Source organism: Mytilus californianus, unplaced genomic scaffold (assembly GCF_021869535.1).
Source record: "Mytilus californianus isolate M0D057914Y unplaced genomic scaffold, xbMytCali1.0.p SCAF_10, whole genome shotgun sequence".
Taxonomy (NCBI): Eukaryota; Metazoa; Mollusca; class Bivalvia; order Mytilida; family Mytilidae; genus Mytilus; species Mytilus californianus.
Window position 1 is genome coordinate 53,552,153 of NW_026262582.1, and position 20,305 is coordinate 53,572,457.

A 20,305-nucleotide genomic window follows, 5' to 3' on the forward strand; every position below is an offset into this window, starting at 1 on the left:
AAAGTTTTATTACTTAGGTCCTATATATATGTCACATATGTACCAGTTTGTTTATTTTATTATTTTAATATGAAAGCCAATACGAGCACATTTCATTGGTACACCCTCCCCTATGAAATTGCTGCTTTTAAAAAAACATTAAACTGATATCAAAATTAATACATAGTTTTTGTTTAAATCTTCAACTATACTAAAAAATAGTTTTCCATAAGAGTACATAAGGGCTAGTTAAAAGGTTGGTGTATTTCAAGATAGGGGAGTGCACTGGATATCTGTGTTAGACCATGCACTATTAAAATAGAATTCCTGCTAATAAACTAGCTGTTTCAAATTACGATTAGTAGGATGTAAAGAGAAACTTATGGCTTCATGAGAACTTTATGACTAACCTATAATAGACTATTATGTATGATCTTATCAGGACAAACCTTATCAATGACATGTTTGACAAAACTCAAGCTATGTATCACTTCCCCATTTTTTGGTCTCTTTATGTATGACATAACTTTTCTGTACACCAAAAAAACTGATACCAAAAGGAAACAAAAACAAAGTGTAATCAACAAAGATCTGACACATCATTGCCAAAAGAACAAAACAATGATCCCAAAAACATTATATAGACATACAGCAATAAAAAACCAACTAAATCTAGGGTTGAACTCAAAAGGGACTTTTTTATTGTGATTGGCAGACCCAAAAATATAACTTTGTTTGTAAGCATAGATAATTTAGATATCTCTAAGAGTGTAGGACGAAGCACATTTTAAAGCACAATTTTATCAAAAGTATGATAAAACAGACATATATTCGTCCAGAATTTCCTCTGTTGTAAGTGTTGTGTGTGTTCATATGGGTTCCTTCCCAAATCCTTTATCACAAAGTTGATATAATGTATTTTAAGGACAATCTAATTAAAAGTATATCTTTTTTTTGCTATACTTATGATGAATTAGCAGGTGAAAATAAATCTGTGAACTTTAATCAGAAGGAAAACTGATATATATCACTATTTTGTTTATACAATAGCTGTAAAAGGCACTTAGATACAATATTTCCATTGAATCTGGTTAGCATAAATGTGTGAGAATGAATATCTTATCATTATCTGAGTTTGTTCAGGCTACAATTTTTGTATATCACTGTGTGTATTATCTGATGGGTTTATCCATAAGCACTCAGGTATACCAATGAGGTTGTATGAGAACCTCCTTGGGTATGCCATGTTTGGTTATTAGACCTGTTTCCTGGAGATGCTCATCGTAGCCATTACTCGATAGAATTCAGCAAATATATTCAGTAAACTAAATCTTAAATCTGTTTAACCATTCTGAGTTATGAGACAAAAAAATATTTTTTCTATACTACTTTATTGCACATCAAATAAATAAATAGTCCTTATCACAGGTTTGCTGGTAGTCATGGTAACAATTTTCTGATGTTTCTATGGTAACAATAATGTCCGGTAATAAATAAGTCAAATTAGGTAGTTTATTTGTCAAATCCTGGTGTAGAGAGATAATTGTCAAGTCCATGAAAGTTGTCAGGGTTGTCAAATTCGGTATTTATAGTTCTATTCCAACTTTGGAAATATTAAATGAGGTTCATCTGATGAAAATTCGTGTTCTGCAGAAGGTCAGAGGGTCGTTGACCTTGTCCAGATCAAGATTAACATATGAAAATAATGCAGTTTCCAAAATTGAATAAGATAATTGTGGTCAAGTTCATGATTGTTTTTGTTTACTTTGTTGGTCTTGCAGGTGTCGCTGATTTCCGATCACCTGAAAAATAAATAAAAACGTGATAAGAAAATTTGGTCAAAACAAGAACTGTAATAGCTTTATAGCTTTAGAGATAAACACCATAAAATCAAACAAATTTGGTTGAAACATGAATTTATGTTAGCCTGTTAACCATATTGTACCTCAGGCTCAGAAAGACACCTAAACTAAGAATTACTTATTTACATAAAAGTAAGGCACAATTATCTAGCACAAGTTTACTGTTAATTCACAAATTACTGTGTGCATTTATAAAATCAATTGTTGACAAAAGATATAATTAAATGCAAGTTTAATTAATTCTGTCACCAAAAAATATAAACATTGCAACAATTTCAGAAATTACAAAAATTACTTAAAAATCAGTTATTTCACTGCATGTTTTAAATCTAGGTTCAATCACAGAAGGAATATTTGTAGTGCAAAAGTTAGCCTCAACTCTGCAAAAAACAGAACCTTCCTATTATCAAGTGAAATAAGTTCTCCAACTGTTTTGTCATTGTTGCTAAAATAACCTTAATCTATGAAAATTGTGCATGCAGTAATTTTTAGTATGTTGAACTCTAGATGTCTTTTGGTGATTTTTTTTGTGTTTTTAGTGTTTTGGAGTTGCAGTTTCACTGACGTGTATCCATGTCTCATTCTATTCCGATCAGTAAAAGGTTTTCCATTTACTCATTACTCATCATATCAGGATTTTACATTTTATCTATACCATTATGATACATACAAAGATGTAGTACTAAACAATTGAGTATTGTGTAAGGTACTTGAAACTGTTATACATGTAAATACAAACAGGAAAACACCTGACTTAAATCAACTTGACAGACATGTTTAATATGTTTCATCTTACAGATAATTCTTTTCCTTCCTCATTTCCCTGAAGAAGGGGCTTTACACAGGTTTCAATTCAAATTCAACATTGAAAATAATTAACCAACAAAAATTCCAGGTTTCAATAATATTGTTCTATACCAGTACACCCAATCACAATTTATTTTTAGGGGGAAAAAATCTTAAAATTTTAGAAATTTTGAAATATTGCTTCCTGCAAGAGGATTTTATAGACATTATTATTATTAGTCAGTTTAAACAATAATGAGAAAATCATTTAAAGATAAGGAAGAGATTATCAATACAGATTTATATCAGTTTCAATATGACAGTGTTTTTAAATTTTGGATGTGAATATGTCCTTTAAGATTTCCCAGAGATAAAGGTTTCCATTCTATTTGGAAAATGGAGTTAACAATTCCTGAAAATCTAAAATGCTAGAGATTGATATTGAATAAAAGTCAGATACATATAAAACACATTCCATCTAAAGGTATTGCTGTGTATTCATGAATGAATATGTAGTTTTGACAAATTCCATCTGCATGCTGAGTCTTGGTTTTTACTATATGTCTCTGTCTATAGGAAAATTGTACTTTGTTGAATGCTTTTCATGGTTCACCAATACTTTCAATATCTACATAAATATAACCCCTCAAATAATAAACAATCCACAATAATTTAATTTTTAATTTTTAAAGTTTTTCCAGAGAAAATTGAAGTAACAAAATCTGTGAATTACATCAAGATCATTTCAGTGGTCATTTTATCAATTATTGTACAGAATCCTTAAACTTATTTAAAAAAAAAATAGTTCAAAACAAGATCTTCACCTGAATACCAGAAGGCCATAAAACACTATCTGAATACATTAATTACATAAATGAAGGATGTTTATATAGAAATGTGAATAATATTTTTTCAATGCATTAAAAAACAAAAATCTGAATACCAGTACCTTATAATTACTAGTTAATATTCTCGGTGTGTTATTATAAATTGATTTAAATTACATAAGTAACTTGGGATCCCGTGCAATACCTCTCGATGTGTATATTCCAAACTGTGCTAATATATTTTCTAATTATAATTTGGTGAGTAATTTGTATTTAGTAGACAGTAATGATACTATCTTATCAATTTGATGATTCATTATTTTTTAAATAGAAACTCATTTAAAAGTCCAGATGCTTTCAAAAGAAACAATTTAAGAAATATTCAATCTACATTTGACAGTAAAGCATGTGACATTCATACTTTAAAAATACTGTGACAATACTATGACAATGAAACAGATAAAAAATCAACACAAAATGTTCTTACATTTCATAACTGATATAACAAATTGTGTATTAGTTAGCCTAACTAATATGACTTCAAACATGGGAATTCTTTCGTAATATTTAGGTCTGAAGTGAATTTTGCTTCATAAATTGAATGATTGTTGGTTGCTTAACGTCCAGTGGCAAATATCTCATGCATATTCAGGACAAGAATAAATTAACAATAAAAACAATAGGAAGTTCCTGTAATAGAGGTCCAGGATGAAGGTCGTGGAAATTTGGTAAAAGCTTCATAAATGAAATGATGGAGAATATTTGAGAATTTAGGTTTGAAATTGTAGTTCAAAAAGAAGTATCAACATCATATGCATTATATTGTTGCCTTAAATAAATCTATGGGTACATCCTGGACAACCCATCAATCAATCTTTACAAAACATGACACCCTATATATCATAATCCCTTAAATAGATAAACCATATATTTATACCAACAAACCATAGGTTTTAAACTTTTAAATAGAATTTAATGTAATTTAAAATATACCTTGTTGATAATTATCTGTGAAGAATGCACATAAATTGCAATTCAAAGTGAGAAAAATTTAAACTATTTAAAGATGCAAATATTTATTGTCTGCTTCTGAATAAAGCTCAAGCATTTCTTTAACCTGTTATTAACATTTATTTTATAGCTTGTCAGCTCAGTTTGAAATATAACATATAATTCTTAAATTTTACTTTTAAGATATAAATCTTCAATTTATTGTCCTTGTGCTTTTAAAATTTTGATAACATAAAATATATCCTTTTATGGATTTTTGAGTCATTTTCCAAATAACAGTCAATAGAGAAGATTCAAAGAATTTGAACACATTCCACTTAATTCAAACTTTTACTGGGTATTTTTCCAAACAATAAACATGGGAAGAGTATATTGATATATTATGTCCCAGAATAAACTGACATTACAAGATATTTCTAATTAATTTAGATTTTTACACCCTCCATAAATAAAATTTGATAACCCTGCTTAACAGAATTCTAGGTTTATATTTAAAAAACCTCAGTTGTGGTCAAAACCTATTTATCTTTTAAATTCAAGTATTTTTACCTTCAATTTATTTTTCACAAAAGCTTTACAAATTTGGTGAAATAAGTCGTTTTATTTGCTTTGATCCCAAGGAGTGTATTCAGGGATGTGTGGTACGTTATAGATTAGAATTGAAAACCACAAACAATTATAAATGTAAGCAACACTAACATTTCTGATAAAAAGCTATTTTACAAAGGCATTCAACATATGAAAGGTTATTAATTCATGTGGCTACATAAGCCACAACTTTTGACACCTATGACTCGTTTTTGATCTTCTAAATAGTTGTATTTGTCCAATTTCTTTATGACCTAACCAAGAGCAATCTTAAAATGTCAGTGCAAAATGACCACATCCTACCATGTTATCATCGATTGTAAAATATTGTATTTCTTTTTGTGATCATTTGGTTTTTTAAGACCTCTATTGATATCAGTTGTGTCACATTTTCCCCATCTTACAAATGTTAATTATGTTCATATTCTCTTTATATTTTTTCCGCTCTTCTAAGACAAGAAGTCAAATTTCTTAATTTTATAACTTTTATTACACCCTTGAAGAGGTCACTTCAATGACATTTTTATTAAATTATACAATAAATTAAAATTATGATATATTTGCACTAAAGTTCATAACAGAACTCCATCAGATTTGTCTGAAGTATGGTGTAGATGACCAGTAAGTCCTTCACACACCCTGGACTCTACTTAATAACATATTATAGTACCTTGTCTGATAGGTGTCATAAAGTCACCTGTAATTTGTTACCAGAACACATACAGATGTACTTATAAATGATGGGTTAATACACAAGGATTACACTATGTTAGGTAATCCCTTTGATGTACCTCAGACAATGTACAAGGTGTTATAATATATTAGGTAATCCTCTGATGGGCCCCAGACAATACACATGATATCATCCTATAATCTCTAACAATACCCACAAGAATGTACTCATACCTGTACCAAGGTGAGAAACCCCTGTTTGAATCCAATAATCGTTCATAAAAGGCAGATTTCATCAACATTGATTATAAAGTGAATATGAACCATTATTTTAATCTATCTAAACCCTTGCACTCAAAGTTATTTCTTGGGATACGGAGCTGGTCCTTATAGTAGCAAATTAGAAAATCTAGCTAGACAACATGGGGGGACAACATGCTTGCATCCAGATCAGAATCAATGCCTTGTATATTTATCACTAAAAACTGACTTTTGAAGAAAAATAATGATGTTTTGAAATGTATGAAGTTGATAAACTAAATTCACTTACAAATGGCATCTGATAAATTTTCAGTGATGATTAACTGTTAATAGAAAGAACCTAATGTAGAGCTTCTCTACGTTTTAAATGATTTAAAAAAAACACAAGCCAGCTTGTACTGTTTACTTTAAGGTGGAGTATCTGTAATTGGAGAGTATTTCAGAATCTTATACAAAAATTCATGCAAATTCACCTTTTTAAAAATCTATTCTTTGTCAACTTTTGCTCTTCTTATTTGATGCAAGAAAATAGTGACAGCCTTAATGAAGGATTTGTATAGTAAGATCCTTGTCTTCAATATAATGACTAATGCATTGAATGGTAATTTAAAAACATCTATTACAGGGTAATTATTTGTGAAAATGTTATCTATGACATCAATTAAATGATGTTTTGTTTAAGGTAGTTAACTCCTACACCTATCAACAAATCATTTCCTTAATATGTTTATTTATGTTTATATTTTGTGTGGTATCTTTGTTTACAATGAAGTGGATGGCTCCTCCTGTCTTTAACTGATAAACTTGTCACTTAGAATTTTAATAGTATAAAAACAATGGGCTTGTTGTGCTTTTGAAAAGGTCTGTTATCTTGTGAGCACTTTGAAATTGGATTTTTAAATTTAGGAATTTTTATTTGGAAAAAATGAGTCATAAAGGAGGACTTAAGTTCTTATTTGTAAAGTAATCAACATATTTTCTTTCTCTTAATGCTTTTTTATAGCATATAGGTTCACTGGGTCACAACTTTGGCATAAACCTGTCTATGTCTTTTTAAGAATAGCCTAAGCCTATAGCTTATGTTTCCTAATGTGACAAAAATGAATAATTAATTAGCTTTATATTTATACAAACTTTGCACATTTATAATTAATAATGACATATTGTACCAGCAGGTAATTTATAATGTGTGTTCAAGGTGACCTGCTTATGCACAACTTTTCGTTTCAAAAAAAATGTTTAAAACTACAAAAAAATCACGAACTTAAAAAGTAATCAAGTAGAGTTTATAAGTTGTTATAAGGAAAATTATCTCAGATCCTGAAAACATTTTCAAAGATTTTCACTAATGTTTGTTTTTTAATTTAGAAAGCCCAAATTGCTGGGTCATGAAGGTAAATTGAGAAATATACATTGTACAAAGCAATAACAGTATTCTTTACTTTGATCTCCAAATAAAGTTCTGTTTCACTATTCATATAGCCAAAGGTGCGGATGAAATAATAAACACAGGGCCAATGTTGACATGCCACCTAGATCACTTAGTTCTCAACATCATATATCATTTGCTAAAACAACAACATATATGTTGAAGTCTGTGTTTCTAGGTAGCACTACTTCAGCCACAGTTTGTATGACCCTAATTGTTTAATTTAATTTACTACAAGTTTTCAAACTTTAAATACCAGCCTTCTATCAAAACGTGACTCCATTGCTAAGGAAGGACTATTTGATTTGAGATAGCAGTGTCAAAATCATGGATATTAACCTGTTTTGTTATCAAGAGTCTGAATTAATAAAATATGTCTTACTGCTGATCTTTGAGTTTGTGCTGGAATTATATCCATAACCTATCTTTTATATCACTTCATTGAGAACTATTTTGAAATTTAATTTTCATATTGTTTATTGACAAACGGGTCAGCTTGGCATACCAATGTAAAGACCAATATGAGTTTTAATTTGGCATGTATACAATTGAATCAAGCATACTTTTCTACAGACAAAAATTAAAGCCTTTATACTGACATGACTGATCAATGGTAGCAGATAAATAAGTGTTTGTAAAGCACAGGCACTTGTCTCTGAAAAAAAAAAAAAAACTTATATACCTTTACATAACACCTAACATTAAGGTATATAGATTATCATTTTGCAGAGACAAGTGCCTGTGCTGTAAAGTGTTAGTTTCATCTTCAAGCTAGACAGTGACTACCATACGCAGCTTCCATAAGCAATAGCTATTTAAGATATGCCTTAACCAAGTAAGAGATTTAAATATTAAACATTAGTTATAAGTGGATCAATTTGTAGACTGCAATGGCAATCAATTTACAATTTACATTTTTATATACCCCATCTAAATTTCTATTCACTAATCTCAAATGCATGCAAATTGAATTGATTTTAACATTGGTGACAAAAGCCTAACTGATTCACAGCTGTAAGAGTATCACACTTCAATTTACATAAAAACTATCAAGCTCTTTACATATCATATAAAAATCAATCTGATAATTAAAAGATAACATGGCAGGGATTTCAATTAAAGTTGGCCAATTTCCAGACCACACTAGCATTAAAATGTAATTAATTGAGAGAACTAGGCCATACATTTCAAAACTTTTATAAATGAGGAAATAAATATCAACTCCACTTAAGGTTTTATTTGTGATTAATTCACTACACTGGTGATTAACAAAGTAATCTCCCTTTAGTAAACATTCAAGGTGATCAGAGTTATTTCCCTTTAACTGCAGTACCTTTGCCCTATGTTCTAATAATTGTAATGAAAGCTGAACTAATTTTTATCTAATTAACTTGTGATTAATTCACTACACTGGTGATTAACAAAGTAATCTCCCTTTAGTAAACATTCAAGGTGATCAGAGTTATTTCCCTTTAACTGCAGTACCTTTGCCCTATGTTCTAATAGTTGTAATGAAAGCTGAACTAATTTTTATCTAATTAACCAGTAATTATTGGTTTATGTGAAGATAATTCAGCGAAATTCAATTTGCAAACAACTAGAAATCTTCAATGGAATACCCAAAGACCATTTCTTAATTTAGACGTTTTTAATTCTCTTCCTCATTTCATTTCTGTTATTACAAGATGTTCTAAACTTTGTCAAATTTCCAACAATCTAAAGTCCATTAACTCTGGTATATTGCCTTAAGGGATACAAATATTGTGTAAATCTTTAAAAAGAACCATATATATACGTGAGGTTGCTTCAAAAATAACGAACTGATATGTTCTAGGAATTTATAGAATTTTATTTAAATTTGAAAACTGTCAAAATCATAAGTGATTTTGTCTACATGGAAACAAAAACTTAAGTGAAAATTAATTATGATTGATTAAAATATATCTGAGTTGTCATTAAACAGACAAGTATCTTGCATAATATATTTGTCTTTGATAACATATAAAAAGAGAATTCATTAAAACTATTTTAAGAATAAAAAGAAAATATTAGTTCAGCTTTCATCAGGTTAATCTATGACAACATTAAAATATGGTTTCTATGACAGTACAACTATGGAAACGCAATGGCAACATGAATCTTACCACGACTAACACTTGATCCAATGGATGATACAGAGGCTGAGTCAAGGTAAAAAGAGGCAGGGTCTGTCAGAAGGAAGAACAATGATTGGTTAATATATGATAATGAACAGTGATAAACATTTATGAGTATTCTCTGATGGTACCATCATTTCCAAATAAATATTGGTGTGTTTTTATGTCAATAACAGTATAAACCATATACAATTTAGAGGAAGATATATATGAAAATGTTCATGAATATGTTGATTACAGGAATGAATATGTTAATTATATGTTACCAATTCATGAGTATATTAATTATATGAAATCAATTCATGAATATGTTAATTACATGTATATAAAATCAATTTATGGAGGAGAAGCTGGACACAGATATTTACCTTCAACAAGAAGTTGGCATGAGGTAGTTGCTTCCCCTTTCTCACTGACGGCTTTACATGAGTATTTTCCATCATCTTCAGGGAAAACTTCCATAATAATTAATTTACATTTGTCTCCAATGGCACTTATCTGGAAATCCTAAAAAACAAAATTGAACCAATGCATTAGATAAAAAACGACTTGTGATCCATTGATTCTTACTTTTCCTTCTGAGACAATACTACAGACTCCTGTTTCTAGAATTTATCAGGTAAAATAAATATTAAAAGATCGGTAAGCCAAAAAAAAAAACCGACCAAAAGAGATTTAAGAGCATTAATGCAAAACGACCAAATCAATCAAGGTCAGCTTAGTCTAAGGCCTTTGGGAACTTGTGTATACTGGACTACAATAATTTTCTTATTCAAATATGCATAGCACTTTGATTTCTTTTTAAAGGACACAACCAAAAAAACATATCGGAAACACCATCGAAGATATTGAGTTTTCCTTTTTAGCTCTAGTTCTCACCTGGCTGTCCAAAATTTCCTTGCTTTCTCTGTACCATGTGATCTGTGGGCGGGGCTGACCTTGAATTTCACATTCCAAGGTCACATTGTCCCCATCTTTACAGAAAATGTCTTTTAATTGTCTTGTAAACTTTGGTTTAGCAGAATCACTAAAAAAATAAAAGAAAACTTCAATTCGAATGTAATAGATCAGATTGCGTTTGAATTCATACAGTAATGTCAATGATTTCAAATGCTTTGCAGTCACCATCCAATTGGTAATCATAGAAATGTCATCAAAGGAAACATTTAACTCATGGAGTAATTTCCATAGGTCACTGATGATTTACTGTAATATATGAGCTGGTCAAGAATAAAAAATGATCAAATTCTTGTATCAGGCCCTCTTTACTAGATTAATTGTATTGCATATTTACCATAAGAAATAGAATTAACATTTTCTTGCAAAAACATTCATATGCTTTTCTGGAGTGAATTCTAGAAAAACTGAATAGCACAGAATGAAAAAATACAAATGTGATATCAATGTTCCATCTAGTGTAACATACTTCTAGCTCCTTTTTCTTCAATAAACACTAAAGACACAACTTACCTGCTTGCAGTATCAGCCTTTGATTTATCTGAAATAAATATAAACTTCTATAGGGTATTGCTATATGAATATTACTTTAACTTTACAGTTTCTGAAGTTATTTATATAATCTGTATGTAGGATTAAAAAAAATCCTGCTTGAAGGGAAGCATAGCATGATCCAAGAAAAAGTGATATATTCAGAAGTTATATGCTGTAGAAATGTTCAACTAAACAATATATAATCCCCAGTACTAGACTACTAGTTTTGGTACAGTACTAGACTACTAGTTTTGGTACAGTACTAGACTACTAGTTTTGGTATTTATTTTATACTAACTTTTTATTGCCAGCGATTTATTTTCGTGAGTAGGAACACAACACAAATATCTAAATAATTTAAATGCATCAAGAAAATTAGAATATCACCAAAAAAAAAAATAGATGCGAAGTCATCTTGAAAAGTCTAAGGGCCTAATAAAGTTTCCATGATAATAACTTGGTTTACAGTATTGTGTATTTTTGTTGGTCTTGATGAAACCTCATTGGTAGTCAAGGTCGTTAACTATATAAATATAAGTCAGTAAGTATTATCTGAAATATTTGAATATTGAGATGATAAAATATCAATCAGAAAACCCTTCCATCATATGTTTTGACAATTTTGAGAACTCCCCAAACAACCTTAGGCTCCATGTTGAAGGCCGTACTTCGACCTATAATTGTTTACTTTTTACACATTGTGACTTGGATGGATAGTTGTCTCATTGGCACTCATACCTCATCTTCTTATTTATTTTAGACTTACCTTTAACAACAAGTTTAGCATCAGTTCTGAGAATTTCCCCAGATTTGGTCTTAGCTTTACATGTGTATAGTCCTTGGTCTTTAGGATCAACATTTCTGATCTCTAACTGTTGTGTTCCGTCAGCTTCTTGTTTGATAGAAGAATTGGTAGTACTTGGAAGCTGAAATATAAAATTCAGATGCATTTTAAGTTATTTTAATTAAGGTAACGAAATTCAAAACTGTAATTTCATACAGGAAATTTATACATAAAATTAGTTATTTTCAAAGAAAAATAGTTATGCTCATCACCGTTCAACATCTTTCTTGTTAAGAAGTTTTTACATGTGAAACAAATATTGTTTTCCTCTAAAGGGAGATAAATGTTATGTATCTTATTCACTCACATACAATGATAACCCTACTAACCTCTTTGCCATCTTTTTCCCACCAAACTTTGTCTAGTGTGTCATCAATAACACAAACAAATTGTATGTCGTCTGTCGGGTAAACCTCAACAACAGATTCTAACTCAACAACAAACTTTGGTGCAAATTTCCTGTAAAAATATGTGTTTACAATTAAAAAAATATCATCATGTTTATAACATATAAATTATATTGTTTTTAATATTATATATATCTTTCAAACTTGTAACTTTTCCCATAAAAAGGTACATTTTTCATCTTTATAAATCTCTCATTTGACATATGTAGTTTCAATAATTATATTTGGAATGCCTTTAAAGCTTGCTAAGGTTTGATCTTTTCCAGTTTTGGAGTTTATTCTCTTCTCTAAGCTGATGACAAAACATGACTCTTTGTAGTTTTCATTTGAATGTAAAAGTTTAATCACTTTGAATAACATAAAAGACATCTACAATTTGAGTATGATTAACTTCAAAGTTTGGAGAAATTTGAAAAAATTAAAAGTCCAGATTTTCTATATGATGGCAGATAACTCTTACATGACATCTTGATGAATAAAAGAGAAATATGGGGATTTTGTTATGTTCACATTTTTATATCAGCTTTTTAATGAGCACAAAGAGCTTGCATACGAGGAATGGGAAGAGTAACCTACTTGTGTTTTCCAGGTTTATCTGTAGGTAAAGCCAGTAGTTCTGATTTTTCTGAAATGAAAGGAAACAAATACCCTTTAACACTGGCAATCTATAATTTATCTTCCAAAAAATCAACAAACTAGATAATTAATTAATATTTGAATAAATTGGTTTCTCCTCATTACAATGATAATAACTTGTAATAAGAACATATATCTGTTTTATAAAACATATGATAGGAATATTAGTTTTCTTGGTTTTAAAACTTCGAGGTTTTGTCTTCCAAATGGATTTTGAGAAGATTTGTTTTCAAATGGTTTATAATTTAATAGGTTAATAGATTGATTGTTGTTGTTTAAAAGCAGTATAAGCTATATCATGGTGGTCAGTTTTTATTGGTAGAGGTAGACCGAGTGCCTGGAGAGAACCAACAACTTTTGGCAAGAAAACTGTCCTAGTCAATTTAATTGGGAATTTTAAGCACCTGCCACATGTGGGGTTGGAACTCCCAACACTGGTGTTGACAGGCTAGTGATACAGTAGATGAACTACTTAGATCACTAGGCCACTGAGTCTTGTTTACCAATTTGAAAAAGTAAAGTTCTTTTTACATTTATTTTTAGTTTGAGTGTAAATTCCTTAATGAAAGAAAATAAAACAAAATAAAATCCTCAAAGTAAATGTCTGCTTATACAGTGACTTCTATCGACCATTGCACTTAATTCTGTTCTTCATTTTGTAAAATACAAAATATCCCCAAGAATTATTATGTGTATATAATATATATTCAATAATGAAACTAAAAGATGTGAGTATGCACTACTGTTATTAAGTCTGTGTATAAAAAGATGTGAGTATGCACTACTGTTATTTAGTTTGTGTGTAAAGATGTGAGTATGCACTACTGTCATTTAGTTTGTGTATAAAGATGTGAGTATGTACTACTGTTATTAAGTTTGCATATAAAGATATCAGTATGCACTACTGTTATCTAGTTTGTGTATACAGATGTGCGTATGCACTACTGTTATCTAGTCTGTGTATAAAGGTGTGAGTATGCACTACTGTTATCTAGTCTGTGTATAAAGGTGTGAGGATGCACTACTGTTATCTAGTCTGTGTATAAAAATTAAAGATAAGCAGCATACCAAAATGAAAATCATCGTCTTCTAAATCTTCTGGTGCTAAAAATAAAAATAAAATCTCTACTTCATGCAACTATTAACCAAAATTAAAGAAAAAAATCTACATAAATATTATATTATATAAAGTTTGTTAACTGTGTATGCTAATAATATATTGAATACACTTTTTATAATATTATATACCATGCTTCTACATCAATATATACTAGGTAAGTAATAAACAATATTGAGCTCTAAGACAGTGGCCATCTTAAAATTGCCATATATATTTCGTATACATTTTCACAGTTCCATATCTCTAAAAATATTTCATAGCCATTATCTATTTAGCTTTTCAATGATGTTTTTTTAGAAGAAGATTGATTTTATATGAAATATTTATGGCAATTTGAAGACAGCTATTCATATATACCACAGTAAAGCGTTTGTGAATACATGTAACATATTTCTGATATGAAATTGATTTAATTTCCATTAATACTTTAAAAAAGCATGCACATTATGTAATTTTGAGGTAAACTAATGTTAATATGTATTTTACTCAGGTTTAACAAAGAAACTACAAGAAATGATATGGAAAATCTATTTTTTAGTGAGACGAATTGAAGCAAGCTTTTAAAGAATTGATTCAATATTTTCAACTTTCTTTAGAATCAATATGAATTTGATTAGATAAGAGTGTTGCCTGATATCTCTAATGTAACATTATATGAAAATTCTACTCTATCTTAACTCAGAACTCCAAAACTGATGGTTGGAACCCAAAAAGAATTTCCTCAGCAAAAGTACAGAATACCGTCTATTATCAAAACCATTTTTATTTGTAGCGGTTATATTAGAATGAAGATAACAGTAATCAGTTTACAATTGGGATATTTCTTGCAATAAATGGGTGGATTTATGTCAGCAAATATTAGTTTTACATGCCCTACTACAAAACATCAGTAAAACAATATCATGATTGTCAAACCTCCTAAACTGTAACTCTTTAAATACATATCGCCTAATTCTGTTATAATTATGTAATTAGTCAATGTTTAGAGCTCTCTGTTACCTCTTAGTGTAAGTTTACACTGTGTCTCGGCAGATCCATGTTCATTCTTTGCCACACATTTATACAGGCCTTTGTCAGAGATTTCTGTATCATAGATTTCTACGATGTATTCACCATCTTCATAGAATATCTCTATGTGGTCTGAAATTAATTATTCAATGGTAAATAATATGTACATATCTAAAGTCTTAAAATTTGATGTTTATGAACTGAATTTCCCAGTATTAAGAATCCTTTTGTTTTAAATTTTAGGTCATATTTTGGGGAAACGAATATTCCATGACATTTTAACTTCACTTGCGATGTCAAAGATGGTCAGAGTAATAAGAAGTGGATTGTTTACTTATTCTGATACGCTCTAATGAAAAGTTTACATCTCTTAGCAGATCGAATTACTTTTTAAGTCATGAATATATCCAGCAAGCTGCCAGCAAATTAACTATAAAAACATATTTTATTTTCAAATTTGTAGAAGTATATTATTTAGATATACAACTTAATAAAATAAACAATACTCACCTGAATTAATTAGTCTTTTGCCATCTTTAAACCACTGAATGTGAGCCTCTGGATTGGCTTCAACTACAACTGTTAAGGTAGCAATACTACCTGTGCGACATGTCAGATCTTCAAGTCCTTCAAGAAATCTAGGGGATTGTTTAGCGTCAGATTTTCTCATTTGTTTAGGTGAAGCACCAGCGCCACCCATCATCATTGGTGGAATAGCCATTGTTGGAATGTCTTTATATTTTCCTTCAAATTCTTGAGAAGTGAATTGTGCTGTTACTTTCTTCATCTGTGATTGTTTAGTCTTGATGAGAGTTATGTCCCCTTCCACATAACAGTCATACTGTACATTCATGCCTTCCATCACGTCCATGGCAGTCGGCAGATGTTTGATGAAGAATGGTGCTGTAAAGTAAATATTTCATTCAGATCATGTTCATGGAATGCATGAATCTCTAAATATATCATTCAACATCCAAACAGAAAAAATATGGGTTTCTGATTTAAAAAAAGTTTATAAAACTTGATAGAAATCTTAAATGGTTTTGTCTAGTGACAATCACAGATAACAAAAAGGAAAAGCAACATGTATGGTAAATTTTGAAACAGTGAACAAGTTGATAAAGTGACTAAGAGTTGTTCCAATATTGTTTAACAATCATCCAAATGTACAGGACACAGAGCAACAAAAAAGGTGAAAAAATATGAATATCAAACAACTAATCTTATTTCTATTTTCAAAATATTTTAAGTCAATATTAATATACTATTTGTTCAGACAACTAACTGATTTATATGTAACTATTTACTACAGTATCTGTATAATTTTTAAAATCCTACCTAAGGAAGCTTAGTACAAAATGTATTTCAATATTTAAAAAAAAACTTTTAAGTAAAAAAAAAAAAACTATCTGTACTGCTGTCACTACTGTGCATAGTTTACCCTGTGTGCAGTGTTTCTACAGTTACTGACTGTCATATGTTTACATACTATATACTTGTCAGCAATGGTTTATTTTCTTTGACTAATACATATTATCTATTGTTCACAGTTTTTCTACTCTATTATTTTTTCAATTTTACAATAAACTGAAAGTATTTCAACTTTTTGAATAGCACATTGTTTTGTGACACTGCTGACAAATATGTGAAGTTTTGTTCTACATTGATAAGTGATAATTTTTAAACTATTGCTACTAAATTTATAGTTAATCTATTAAAACATGCAGAGAAAAGATATGTACCAAATCCTTTATTTTCATGGTATTCTCCTGAAAATGAATTGAAGGACTTATAAAAACACACAAAATAATTTTAAAATCTTACAAAAAAGGTACTTTAATATAAATATAATGGATATGAATTTGTTAAATAATGTTATATTTCAGAATAAATATTAATATAAATAAAAATGGAAACAATGGTGTAAGGGAGATAACACACAATTTTTTAAACAATTTAATTTTGTAAATGGCACACAAAATTAACACAAGAGAAAAATTGCCAGAACTCACCTGCAGCTTTCAAAGCTTCATCTGTAGGTACTTCTTCTCTGTAAGAACAAATACAAAACTCATGTATAATATTATCTTATTTCTTCACAAGTTATTGTATAGTGGTACAAAAACTGTAATATCAAAATTCCCTTCTCCTCTCCCAAAAAATAAAAAAAATAAAAATAAATTAATCACTGGTTCCATAATGTAAATGCTTGTACCTTATGTTTTTAGTTCAGTTAAAATGATTTTGTAAACAAGTATATAGGAACTTGTCCTGTATTAAGATTTTCCTGATTTTAAATGCATCGTTTTTCAATTTCCCCCCTACAGCACAAATTAGAAACAGACACATTAAGTTTACCTGTATTTAGATTTTCTGTTGATCTTTACTATACATTTAGCCTCAGTAACCCCGAGGGCATTAGAGGCTCTAGCTGTGTACTCTCCAGCATCAGACATCATCACCTCCTGTAGTTCTATAGTATAGGTTCCATGGAAAGAAGTAGATTTGTGTCGATAGTCATATTTCAGATCTCTTACTCCTTTATGCCAGGTTACTGAAATAGATTAAAATGAAGATAAAAATGAAGTCTGTTTTGTAACATAATCATCAATGAAACAATCATTCTTAACTGTTTTTAATTTGACAAATTTTACTATTTTCAAAAATACTTTAGAATGACACAGTCTTACTGACAGTAAATACGATATAATATTCTAGAGGTTTAACATGATATTGAAATAAGACGCAATGACAGAAAAATAAAAAAGTTGTAGTTCTGAAAATATCTCTGACAACTAACAAAATGGATAGATGAAATTATTTCTTTCCAGTGCACTGAGTTCTTCTTATACTTAATTGTTTCAATGAAACTTGCTACAGAGCAAGTCCAGTTTTAACAATCTATATTACTACTTACAGAATGGTTTAGGATAGCCCTCTACAGAGCAGTCCAGATGTAACCTGTCACCTTCATCTAATTCAATGACCTTGGGAAGGGCCAAGGTGAAATGTGGTGGGCGTCCACCCGGAATATCCACAGGTTTTTTCCTGTCATATGTACGCTCAAGTCTTGTTGCCATAGAGAATTCTTCCTCCTCAGAATAGCTTGGTGTTGATGGTGGTGACTTGGAACTGGATCGGGCTGAAATAATTATACGGTTTTAATTTGGTACTGGCCTTTTAATATAAATAATTTCAATTTTGTCAATCTAACAATGTTATACTCTTAATAGATATTAAGGTTAAAAAAGCAAATTAAGATTTCACCTGTATCATTTCTAATAGTAAAATCTATTGTAAACAAAATCAATAAGATTTTGAATAGTGACACAAAAAACTCTTACAACATGAAAGCTTATACATGAATATGAATGTTACTGACCTTTGACCTTGAGACTAGCAGAACACCTAGTATGTCCATATGAGTTCTGAGCTACAATGCCATATAGTCCTGAGTCACTGACTCGTGAACTTCTGATGACCAACTCAGCAACACCATCACGGTCTGAGCCAATGTAAATACGTCGAGAGTCAGTTATGTTTGTACCATCTCTCTGCCTGTAAAGTAATAGATAATAGTCTGTTAGAGAAGCAAATCATTTACGAGAATTGAAAAACATATATTTGGCAATATAGCACATTTGCCTCCATATTTTGTCATTGGGGACTATAGTCCAGACCTCGTCATAAAGGCTATCATCACCACTATCAGAATTTCATTGCAATTGAGGTAAAAAACATTGAAATGAAACACATAAAAATCAAGTTATATATCTAAAACATTTAACTTGTTCATCTGCCTGCTTAAATGTAAAGCTTTCCCGCTATACAAAATGGAGTGCAATATGAGTGTTTAGCCAATCAGAAAGATTGAGGCAATGATATACAAATATGTTACTGTCTTTAAGGGCACATAGTTATGTCACTGAATAAACATCAGCCACTATGCTGGAGAGTCTGACAAATAGGACAAATAGGTAAACCAATTGGCAGATTTAGAACAAGCAAAACAGACCAACTTGTTAAACTTTTATAAATCATTTGTTACATATCCATTCTAGTAAACTTCAGCCAAACTTTCTATTAGGTAAAACTTACCATTTAAATGTTGGGCTTGGTTGGCCTGTTGCTTTACAACTAAATGTCACTTCCTCTCCAGCCATAACAATAATGTCATGTAATGGTTCAATAAACTGGGGTCTTTTACTGACTGGTTCTCTTACTGGTTCCTTTTCAGCAGCTGAAAGACAAACTTTTTCTGTTCACAAAATTGAGCATTTATTTGTTTACAAAATCAATTTAAAAAACCAAATTGTATTGTGATTCATTGTTTTACCCTATCCTCTTCCATAAAATAGTAAAATAATAAAATATTTTATTTTAATAAGTAGATAAAAATGATGCTCTTATATAAAGCATTTCTTTGTATACATCTTTTAATAGTTTTATTTAAAAAATCACTGAAAATTAATCTGGCAAAAGATGTTGTTAATTTTGCTTTTAACTACTCACCAACTACTTCAAGAGAAGCAGTGCAGGTTGCCTCCCCTTCACTGTTTACGGCTTTACACGTGAATTGTCCCATATCTCTCTCAGTAACATCCATGATCTCTAGTGATAACAGACCATATTTGTTCTGTAAATAAATGGAAAACAATTCATTTAAAAACAATAAAGTTTATCCTCAAGAGATTAACAATTGAATAAGTCTTATTCTTACTAACTATTCTTTATCATTTAAAAAATGCAAGGATAACAAATGTTGTTTCTTAGCTGTAAAAATAATAATAAATGTAATTTAAGGAAAAAATGGATTATGGCAAATATAAATGGTTCTAATATCATTACAAATACTTCCATAACATATGATTTGTGCATAACCTACCCTGACGAGATATCGAGACTCCTTGGTGACATCACGATCGTCTCTGTACCATGTGACTTTAGGATTAGGTATTCCTGTAACTGTACAGGTGAATGTCACACTATTTCCTACAGAGACTGTCTTGTCCTTCAGTTTGGCTGTGAAGTTTGGTGGTGTTTCTATTTTGAACCTTCTCATTGGTGTTTCTGTGGTTTCTGCTGTGACAGGTTTGATTGGCTGGAAGGTTGATGGTGATTGGAAGGAATCTAGTTCATCTTCCTTTGGTGCTTCTGGAATAAGAAAATTTATGTTAAATGTAAAACTATGTAATGTGTCACTACAATAAGATTATAATTTATTTTAT

General features: G+C 30.0%; 1 protein-coding gene across 1 annotated transcript in view; it reads right to left on the reverse strand.

Moving 5' to 3' along the window:
* Positions 1 to 1,351: 1,351 nt before the first annotated feature.
* The window catches only part of LOC127718789 (titin-like), a 319,779-nt gene continuing 300,825 nt past the window's right edge, over positions 1,352 to 20,305 (reverse strand). Inside the window, exons 225-243 of the mRNA XM_052224839.1 lie at positions 19,963 to 20,231; positions 19,590 to 19,713; positions 19,176 to 19,317; positions 18,460 to 18,635; positions 17,995 to 18,219; positions 17,436 to 17,631; positions 17,090 to 17,127; positions 16,820 to 16,846; positions 15,588 to 15,980; positions 15,069 to 15,209; positions 14,018 to 14,053; positions 12,890 to 12,938; positions 12,236 to 12,365; positions 11,829 to 11,988; positions 11,042 to 11,069; positions 10,451 to 10,598; positions 9,940 to 10,078; positions 9,560 to 9,622; positions 1,352 to 1,781 (exon numbers count right to left, since the gene is read on the reverse strand). Coding sequence (XP_052080799.1) covers positions 1,741 to 1,781; positions 9,560 to 9,622; positions 9,940 to 10,078; positions 10,451 to 10,598; positions 11,042 to 11,069; positions 11,829 to 11,988; positions 12,236 to 12,365; positions 12,890 to 12,938; positions 14,018 to 14,053; positions 15,069 to 15,209; positions 15,588 to 15,980; positions 16,820 to 16,846; positions 17,090 to 17,127; positions 17,436 to 17,631; positions 17,995 to 18,219; positions 18,460 to 18,635; positions 19,176 to 19,317; positions 19,590 to 19,713; positions 19,963 to 20,231 — 2,525 coding nt within the window. The 3' untranslated portion in view covers positions 1,352 to 1,740. The remainder of the gene's footprint in view (positions 1,782 to 9,559; positions 9,623 to 9,939; positions 10,079 to 10,450; positions 10,599 to 11,041; positions 11,070 to 11,828; positions 11,989 to 12,235; positions 12,366 to 12,889; positions 12,939 to 14,017; positions 14,054 to 15,068; positions 15,210 to 15,587; positions 15,981 to 16,819; positions 16,847 to 17,089; positions 17,128 to 17,435; positions 17,632 to 17,994; positions 18,220 to 18,459; positions 18,636 to 19,175; positions 19,318 to 19,589; positions 19,714 to 19,962; positions 20,232 to 20,305) is intronic.